Source organism: Leptonotus elevatus, chromosome 10, assembly GCF_054856555.1.
Source record: "Leptonotus elevatus isolate MCC_2025b chromosome 10, RoL_Lele_1.0, whole genome shotgun sequence".
NCBI classification, from domain to species: Eukaryota; Metazoa; Chordata; class Actinopteri; order Syngnathiformes; family Syngnathidae; genus Leptonotus; species Leptonotus elevatus.
The window spans coordinates 25,423,463-25,433,566 of NC_141248.1; the positions used below are offsets into that span (position 1 = coordinate 25,423,463).

The following is a 10,104-nucleotide window of genomic DNA, read 5'->3' on the forward strand; positions in this document are numbered from 1 at the left end:
CCTTTGTGGTGATTCGTGCCCAAGAAAGCGTTCGGAAAATGCACTCCAGACCCGCAGGGGGCGATAACGGCCACAAAAGTCGGTGGCAGGTGGAGGGCCGCAAAAAGTGCAGCGTGGAATTTCAAATGTTTGGATGGAAGCAACAACAACCAAAAACATGCCGACCTCAACTCCTGACGAAGAGCAAGACGTAAATGGTAGGAAAAAAGCAACAACAACAATTGTCATGTTTTCAAAAGTGGCGGCAGATGTTTGCAAGTATCTTTAAAATCAGATTGCTTTCATGAAGGTCGACGGAAATTGCAGATTTGCTGCTGAGGGACCGAATTGATGAGGCTTCTAACGATTTGAGGTCAGATTGATGATCCAAATGACTCAATTTGGGAATTGATTACTTGTCAATTAATCGCTGCACTGCCAATCATTTGTAATGATTAATTAAGGTGAACTTTGCATGAGGACCGCCAAGTAATGGTAACATTTTTTAATGAGATTGCTGCAGATCGCATCTCTTTATTTTGAATGCTATCAAGCTCACGCCTAAAATGTGCGCATGGATGATATTTAGGATGCATTGTTGACATGTAGTGATAAAAATGGTAACAGTTGACATGAGGTGGTATTGTCGAGTTTGCCTTCCGTGAAGACGTCACGGCGGCGAGTTTTTTTGATTGAGCGAGGTGGTGGTTTTGGGGGGAGAAAAGAAAACAAGTGGCGTTGTTTCCAGCAGTGTCGCAAGCGGCGTTTGGCGTCTGTGAAAAGCTTCGAATGTCAATTGTGTGGTTGTCAAAAGTCACGTGGGAAGAAAATCTAGCGAGATTTCTCAATTGTTCGTGTGACGTCTTTTGGCCGACCTTGTCGTTTATAACATCACGACTAAATGGAAGGTCTACTACATTTTGCTTGTGGTGCGTCACCACCTCCTGGTGGCGGGTTGCTGTACTGCTTGTTTGAAAGGAGCAAATAGTGTCTGTTGGGATTCACTCCCCATTTCTCGTACGTCACAATTAGGGAAATTTCCAATTTTCTCACAAATCTATACTACCTGTCAGTCCACACTTGAGGGTTATTTTTCACTCGTTATTGACGAAGGTGACGTGTTAACGGTTTCTGTTTGAAATGCAACGTCAACAAAAACATGCCGTTTGGATGGTGATGAAGTCATTTGCAATCAACCGTGTTGGCTTATTAGACGCGTCTCGTTACTTTGAACAAATGATTATCAGCGTCGGCTTGTTTACGCGGAGGCCGTGAAGCATTTCTTTGGTTTGGTCGTCTGAGGGAAGGCGTGTCTTTGATGAGGCCTGCCACAAAAAGGAGTTCCACGTGGACGCCTGACAATGGATCGCACCTTCACGTGACTTTCAAGACCCCAAAATCTTGTCTTCTACGATTCTATAAGACCAAATCAAGAGATGACCTTCCTTAACAAAGAGCACTTTTTTTTTTGACTCTATATTAATAATTAGCAGCAAATCATTTTCAAAATAGTGTCCGTTCTCAGAAGCAGTGTTGTTCCGATATCGGCACAGGCCCCGATACTGCATTAAAACAATGGCATCGGCATCGGCGAGTACTAACAAGTAACATGCCGATACCATTCATTCTGACGCTAATACACACTTTGGATGCATCTTATGTCGTGCACGACATTCACTGATGTGTGACGTGTTCCCTGCATGCCGAGCGAACATATCCTGTTGGCCCTTGAATGCTCCGAACCATTGGCAGGACAGCTTTTTCACGTTGAGATAAAAACAACAACTTTGGTATCGGTATCGGCCGGTACTGCAAAGCTGTGTGTCGGAATCGAGGGCCAAAAAGCGGCATCGGAACAACACGACCCATGACTTATTTGTCGTGTGTGAATGAGTGTTGATGACGTGTTGATGACGTGTTGAAGAAGACACGCAACGCAGCTTTTGAAAAGAGGAACCGACTTTTAATTTAGTTGTGTGGTTGGCGAGCTCCGCGGGAAGCGCCGAGCTCGCTAAAAAGACGCCGGTGCCTCCAGCACCGGCGTAGCGTTCCTTTAAGGAACAGAACAGGCGGGAGATTCAAGTCCACTTCCCACTTCCAGTCCGCTTGGAGGGGAAAAAACACAAGAAAAACAGGGGAGTGGAGGGCGGGACAGTGACGTGACCAGAATCTGCAAACTAAACTAAAATCCAAAGACATGAAGGACGCTTCAAGGTCAATTTGGTCAAGTCCAATCGTCAAGACGTCGCCGCCGTCGGCCGGCTCACGGGCGCTGCGCCGAGTAGCGGCCCTCGCCGGGCGGGGCGCCGCGTCCGGACCCGAAGCTGGGCTTCTGGGCGGCTCCCCCGCGGCCCACGCCGGGCGGGCCCCTGCTGGCGCCGCCCATGCGCTCCCGCGGACCTCCCAGTCCTCCCGGGCCGCGTGGCCGCACGTCCCGCCGCTCGCCTTCCCGGGCCGAGCGCGTCTTCTTCTCCTCCACGTTGAGGCGCACTTCGCCGCGCAGCTTGATGGGCTGAAGAGCAGACGAGATGCGCTAAGAAAAGCGCACTTTTTTTCCAATTTCAAACATTTGCGGCCATTTTTGCTCCTCCCTTTCAATAAAAACAAAAGGAAAGTCATGATTTTAATCAAGTTTGGATTTTTGACATTAACGCCGATTTGTTTCTTTTTCCTGAAAACTATCAGGCTTTTATACGTTGTTGTTGTTTTTTGGTAGAAAGATTAAGACTAAATCTTTTCTTTACAGATGAGGTGAAAAAGTAAAAGAAAATTGTATTGTAAAAAAAAAAAAAAACATTCTGAATGCCATTGTAAACGGCACAAGTCGAGGTTTGATAGAACACAAAGAAGACTGAAATAGTGATTGGAAAATGAAACTTCATGAACCGCTTGAGATGATTTCTTCTTTTTTTTTACTCCTCAAAATGGCCCACTTGTTTTAAAGATAAAGACTAATGCAATTGAAATCTCGCAAATGACACGTTTCAGCCGGCGGTGCGACTTTTCAAATCCGAACCATGTCCAAATAATTGACGCCGCCCTGTTTGTGATGGCGAAGCGGATGAACGTGATCGTCAAACTCACCCGACTGCCGAGGATCTTTTGGACCGGATCGGAGTCGTCGAACACCACAAAGCCAAAGTTGGGAAGTTTGCCTCCGCTGTTGATCCGCAGCTCCAAAACCGTTCCGTACTCTGCACACGCATCCAAAGACACGTCAGCCTCACGTCACGTCACCATTCACACCGTGTGCCGGAATTGAAACGCTTCTTTTCTTTTCTTTTTAGCAGCGTTCCCCCGCTGGATCACGGTTCATCTTTCTCGCATCCCCAAAATCACAGATTTTTAATTAGCTATTGCATCCGTTTCCAGTCCACGTCCCGATTTAGCTTATTAGCAAGTCGACAAGCTGCGTCGGCGGCCATGCAGAACACGGCACGTGCACGTGCGCATGCCGCAGGTGCAATTGCGTGGATTGCGCTCTTCGTTGCCGTAACCCGCAGCGAGAACGTTTCAAGCGACGTTCCCGGATCGTCTCCCCAATGTTGAAAATCCAAGACGCACTTTCTGCGACTCTTACATCATTTGGAGCCGAGCGGTCACGTGACTTACGCTCAAAGAACTCCTTGAGTTCGCTCTTGTCGACGGCGTGCGGGACGTTCCCCACAAACAGCTGATGGGCGTCGGGGTAACGCACCATCCGCCGGACTTCCACCTCGCCCTGCTCGCCCTCGCGAACTGGAAGCAAACAAAAAGAAGCAACGTTGGCACAGCGCCGTCCGCTGGGGACGACATCACTTCCTGTTTTGCGCATACTAGGGCGCGGTCCTCTGTGCGCGGGGGGAGGGGCGCCCGGTCGCTGCTCTCGGGGTCGGGGGTCCCGCTGTGGAGGTCTCTGTGACGCCGACTGAGACTCCGACTTGACGTCTGCGCGCACCTGCGGACAAGAAACGCACGTCTTGAAATTAGGCGTGGCCAGCCGGGACCCGCATCCTTTTACAACAACAAAAAAACGTTGCGCTTGATCCATTGCAAGTTTTTGTTTCTTTTACACGAAAACCGGACAAACGTATTTTGGTCATAAACGACAATCTTATTGTGTTCCATATTTACATGACGTGTCAAAATCAATCAATCAGTCAAATGAATCGTTAACTTTGTTTTCGAGCCATTGTTTGACTTAAAGATGGATTCAATGATTTCTTGTTGCCGCGTCTTCCGAGTGGATCATCTTAACGATCAATCGGTCGTAACGACGTCGCGCGCGCTGCTTATTTGCCGCGTGTTTGTAGCATGTCGCCGCTGAGCTTCCGATTCAGCCGTTCGCGGCCGTTCGCCGCCGTTGGGCGCCGCGCCGAGCGTCTCGCGTACTTTGAAGCTCGCTGCAAGAGGACCGCCGTCTTTGAAGCCGGGCCGGCGGCAGACTTTAGAGAGACGATGAAGACGAGCTCGCGCGTTCGCAGCATTTGAGAGGCGTTTCCCTCGCAGGAGCGGGAGAGCCGCGAGGACGGTCTTCCGCATGCGCACATTTTCAAACGCCGCGAACAAACGCTTGGCTTCGACTTTTGGAGAAAATCCTCAAATACGCCTTCAAAATGTGGACGTCCACTTGCGCAACACATTTTTACTGCTTTTTTTTTTTTTTTCAGAGATGCGTGTAAAATATTTCAAGAAAATGTTTGTACCGATTGCAAATCTGTCCTCATTCATCATAATGATGATAATATGTAATAAAGTTGTGATTTCCTAATAATTGTGAATTCATCATTAGGTTGAGCAACAGGTGGAATTTTTCTTCCCTGAAAGCTCAGAAACTATAAAAGTACAACATATGGTCAAATCTTTCTTGCACAAGCTTTTAGAAGTAAAAACCTCAAAACATCTGAAAAACTTTTTAGCGGAAAAAAGGAAAGACTTTAGTCCAAAATATGTTTAGGGACACAAACGCTTCTCTGATTTCAAATTTGTTGTTGCCCAGCGTTATATTTGTTCTTTCAAAATAAGACGTTTGCAACAACAATGATCAACATTTTCCGGCACATGATAATTAATATATGAAAAACATAATAATCCATTGAATGTGCGTTCGTAGTTGAGATTCAAAATGGTCGATGATGACGTTTTTCCTTCTTCATGATTATTGTGTCAATAACAAATAAACAACGATGGGTTAACAAACAGCAAACAAAACAAAATGTCCGTCCTGACCCGAGTCACCGGATTCGTTTTAACATTTGCGCTGATACGCTAAACTAAACGGCTGCGGGGCCTCAAATAGATTGGACGCCAGCGGTCTCGGGTGCGACTTACCGGGGCGGCGGGGGCCACTTTGACGACGTGCGGCGGGATGCCCGACACGGGGACGACCCCGCTGGGCGGAAGGTTCTTACTGGTCACCGACGCCCACGAAAACGGCTGCAAACAACAACACGTGCGGCGTTAGCGTCTTGTTAGCTAGCGTCCGGTTAGCGCGAAGGAAGCCGCCACTGACCCGGTTCTCCTCCGGCGCGGCGGGTGCCGTCTCAGCGGGTTCGGCGCTGGATTCCGTGTTCTTGTCCGTCGGCTCATTGGCCAAGTGCGTGCGCGTGTCACTTTGCGTCTCGGGTGCAGCGGCGGTGGCGGCCTTCAGCTCCATCGCGTCCACCACCTCGGCGTCCTTCTCCGCTTCGGGTTCCGGTTCTGGACTCGCCGGCGCCGCTTCCTGCTCATCAGCAGGCTGTGCTACTTCGGGACTAAACCAAAACAAAAGGTGTCACGGTCTTGTGCTGTTTGGGACTCCCAAGCCGCAACAGACAGTATGTCGCAATCACACTTGGTCTCATCAGACCCAAGACACGGTTGCACTAATCCATGAAAAATGTTGAAATATGCAGAGACTAGGATTAATTGTTCATCAAATGATCAGAATTGCCCAAATCCTGATTTTAGCCGCTTATCGAGCGCTCCCTTAAAAGCCCACTTTTTCCCCCTTCAAAATAAGATATTTGCAAAAGCCTGCTTTGACCTTCAAAGACAATAAAATACATTTTTGATCTATTATGCAAATAAGCGACAGTCATAAAGTCATTCCTGACCGCCAGAGTAACTTCAGGAAGATTTTCTGCAGACATTAAAGAAGCTCTTTAGGGTCACTCGGAAAAAAAAATATCCTCAATAGTGATCAGGGAAGGAGCGAATGCGTCTTAATGTCAACACAGGCAAGGCGGGGCATTGATGCGTGTGCGTGCGCGTACATGGATGCAGGCTGGTAGAAAGCAGGGACCGTCTCGTCGGCCATGACGTCCGGAGATGGAACCCGCTCCTCCAGCTCTTCCACTTCCTCGTCAGACTCTGAACACAGCGCGCACACTTAGCACTTCTTCCATTGTTTCAAGTTCTTCAGATGTCCCACTCCAAACTAACCTTCAGGCGGTTCCGAGTCCGAATCGGCAAAGACTTCATCCTGGTAGCGAAAGACGTCGTTGTGGACGTAAAACTTGTTCGCCACCGTACCCTGGAGAAGGATGACAACGACGTTAGCATCTTTTTAAGCGACCATCAAACGAAGTCGGCTTTTGGGCTCGGCTTTTGGGCTCGGTCGGCTTTTGGGCTCACCTCGGGGGCGAGCACGAAGGTCTGCATGAACTTCCTCATGGGCTGCATATTGTTGGACAGCTCCCCCATCACCTGCACCACCACGCCCTCGTTCAAGGTGGCGTGCGCGTCCACGTGGCGGATTTTGGTGTGGCAGTCGCGGAAGCTCAGCGCCATCACGCGCTTGTGGATGTCCTGCAACACGCGCAACATTTGTTGGCCCGCAAGCGTCACGTCGGAAGGATGGAGTCAAAATTGTTGTGTCGCGAGTGGAACAACACGATTGGGTCAGAATGCTAAATGGTACTTTTTTCAACAGCGCCTGTCCATCTTACGAGACCCTCAATGCGCCTTACATGCGACTCCTCCTCCTTCACCTACGGATGACGCAACATCGGGATCTTGCTCAAGGGTACCTCCACGTGGTCACAATGGCATGGGATTAAACCCACAACCTCCACGACCACGCCGCCCCTCACAAGGCTTGTGTAGCATTTGCAATCGTTGCGTAGCAATTTTTGCATAAAAGTGTTACAATTGGACAAACATTGCAAAAGAATCAGAATCACGTCAAAATCCAAAAAGCTGTTCATTGTTGCAGATGTAATTGCTGTGCAAGTAACGTGGTGCATTCACTGTACTTTCTCAACATTGGGAATTTGTGCGTGCGCAACCACGAACAGATAATATGTCTTTGATTTATATATATATATATATATATTTATTTAAATCGAGAGAAGCCAAAACCACAATAAAATGTCACTGCATTGCCCAGCCCGAACAATGATTGCGTAATCATCGTGTTACAACGAGTTTGTTGCGCAGCGATTCACGCGTGGCAGTTGCGTGACCCACCGATTGTCCGTAGACGGCCTCCAGAGGCTTGCCGCTCGCGTCCAGCCCGCCGTGGACGTACGACGAGTTCTTGCCATAGAACCTGCACACACAAAAGCCTGAGAATGCTAGCGGGCGCACGCACGCACACGCACACCGGATGCAAGGTAGGCGTACCTGTGCAGGTAGTCGGGCGCCTGGTTGAGGAGCGTGTAGTACTGTCGGACAAACTCCCGCCCGACCAGCTGGGCACTTGGCTTCTCCATCACCATTTCTTCTTCTTCTGTACTCACTGGACTGCACAAAAGCACATCGGCAACATCAGCTTTCTATGACATTTCCAAATTAGGGACCGAGATGATTCGCTACAAATCCTTTTTGTAACGATTGGGGAGTTAGAGCACGTGTTAATGGTCCCGATTGCAGCAATATAAATGCGTCCTCTTTCGCGACTCCTCAATTAGGACTTTTATCCGGTGATCATCGTTAGGTTTGCCGACCGTAATCGACCTGAAATTGATCGCGATCGTGCGACCGCGCAGCACTAATGAGCGCACGTTTGAAAGGGTTAACCGATAAAGCGCTACAAAATGGCCAACTCTCTGCTATGAAGTGGTCGGGATGTTTTCCGAAGGCGACTTAAGTGAAGATCCGACAACTTTTCGGTGGGGCCTCCAGGCTCGGCGACGCCGGCTAGCACGTGCCAGTCGACCGTTTCGAGTCTTACTTTACGTTCGCCTGCTCACTTGACGACCCGCTAAACGTACAGAGCCGAGAGCGGGAGACGTCTTGTAAGAAGGAGGAGGCATATCGGCGGATGGTGTATTAAAATAAAAATAAAAACGAAATAAGAACGAGGAGAAAAGCAGGCCCGGAGCAAAAACGAAAGCACGCAGCATGGCGGGGAAGAAGCGCAAGGATGCTGGCTAATTCCCGGACAAACACATCGACGAGAAGTGAGAATAAATCCTACACGCGCCGCTCACGGCAAATGTCGCGACTGTATGAAAACGGCGTCATTTGTTGAAAACGACGCCTTTGAAGCTAAGTGTTGCTAACAGATAGCCTTCCTTTTCCAGGGCATAGACGGCGCCCACCCCACCGACCCAATTAACTAACCCGATGCGGTGGAAGAAACATTACAACTTTTAGCGGTTATTCGCGCCGCAATCTTAAATGTTACTCACCAGAGGTCGAGTGTCTCAGTTTTAGTCGCTTTAGTACAAAAAGTGGTCTTAGAATGAGTGAAACACAAGCACTTTAACAACGTGCTCGCTCCCTCGCTCGCCGGTTTCAGCCGCGCAGCGCTTACTCACATGCCCCGTGCCACTCCCCCAGCCGCACTTTGAACCAATCACAGCCTGCGTTCGGTCGCTTGTAACCAATCACGCGCAGCTCTCGCCGTCACTCCTGCTGTCAACCAATCGCAACGAACTGTGTCTCTTACCAAAGCCGACAGCACAGCCAATCGTAAAAATGTTTCGGGGGTAAGCAAGTCGTGGAGGCTGCGCTGCTATTGGTTGGCCGCTTCGAGGCGAAGTCGGCGTTGATATCTCCGGTCCGTAGGGTTGAATAAAAAAAACAAAAACTTTTTTTTTTTTGCTGTCTTTATTCATTCAAACTCCAACATCTAATTCAAACTGAGCGCACAAACCAGAACGGTGCTGTCAAACATGTAGGGTTGAAGAAAAAAATACGGAAGCGTTGTTAGCTACATGTGCAGTAAATAGTACAGTACGTAGCCCAAACAATTTTCATCAGTAAAATGTAAATAAGTGAGAACCAAATGTTGTTTTTTGAGGTTTTTTTTACAACCAGTTAAATGATTTTGTGATATGCTGAATTTGGCACCTTTTTACGCCTGATCTTGGGACGTCTAAAAGTTGTTAAGTTTCAAAAACTGCTGCCGTTTAAAAATATTTCCTAGATCTCAACAAGCTTGATAAAAAGCTCCTAATGTGTGATCTTTAAGTTGCACGTGTGGATGGAAAAAACCTGATGTAATAATTACAAAAAAAAAAAAACATACTCAAATGATTTGTAACAAGATAATAACCAATAAATGTGACTATTTTTCCAATGTAGTCATTATTTGCACCAAAACAACGAAGAAACATTTGGAATTGTCGTTATTTTTAGAGCAGGAATATTCTGGTCCAGCCCAATTGAGATCAAAAGCGGTCCGCAAACTCAAATGAGTTTGACACGAGCACATAGAATAGTTTGGATCAAAGAAGATGAAAGGGAGTTTCAACAAGCGGAATGGAGCTCAAACTCGATAAGCAATATAGAAATTAAGTGGATCAAGCTTGCGAGCTGCATTTTATAGTTGCTGTATTAAACGTAGATAGATTGAAGTCGACGAAACAATATAAAGGCTTCTAATGATGTAAACTGTCGACGAGTTGCTTAAAGTGTTTCAAGTAAAGAAGCTTAAACTTGTGTGTGTTCACACGAGCATCACGTTAATATGATACAGTCAAATAAAAGGCGCCGTATATCATCTCAATTCTTTTCTGGCGATTTCTGTTTGTAACGTCGTCCGAGGATTACGTCGCAATAATGCTGATGGCTTGTTTGTGGAGCAGTTGAGATTTGTTGAAACGCTCAGCGATTCCGTTTCCTTTTAAGGAGATGAACTCCCTTGTGTGTTTTTTCCCTCTGCAGCCCAGCCAGGATGAGCAGGTGTGCGTGGTGAGCGGGCGGGTCCGGCCGGGT

General features: G+C 47.9%; 1 protein-coding gene across 3 annotated transcripts; it reads right to left on the bottom strand.

The window, feature by feature from the left end:
* Positions 1-1,926: 1,926 nt before the first annotated feature.
* On the bottom strand, positions 1,927-8,716 carry g3bp1 (GTPase activating protein (SH3 domain) binding protein 1). Of its 3 annotated transcripts, none has more exons than XM_086087910.1 (12): positions 8,574-8,716; positions 7,564-7,683; positions 7,408-7,489; positions 6,574-6,747; positions 6,382-6,472; positions 6,213-6,309; positions 5,471-5,711; positions 5,290-5,394; positions 3,796-3,916; positions 3,592-3,717; positions 3,064-3,173; positions 1,927-2,491 (listed from the first exon to the last, which is right to left on the bottom strand). In XM_086087910.1, exons 2-12 carry the CDS (start codon positions 7,656-7,658, stop codon positions 2,243-2,245), a joined length of 1,491 nt encoding a protein of 496 aa, XP_085944036.1. In that variant the 5' UTR covers positions 7,659-7,683; positions 8,574-8,716; the 3' UTR covers positions 1,927-2,242. The 3 variants fall into 3 exon arrangements, with proteins under 3 accessions (XP_085944036.1, XP_085944035.1, XP_085944037.1); XM_086087911.1 differs by having other exon boundaries at positions 2,432-2,570; XM_086087909.1 differs by having other exon boundaries at positions 3,592-3,916.
* Positions 8,717-10,104: the final 1,388 nt, after the last annotated feature.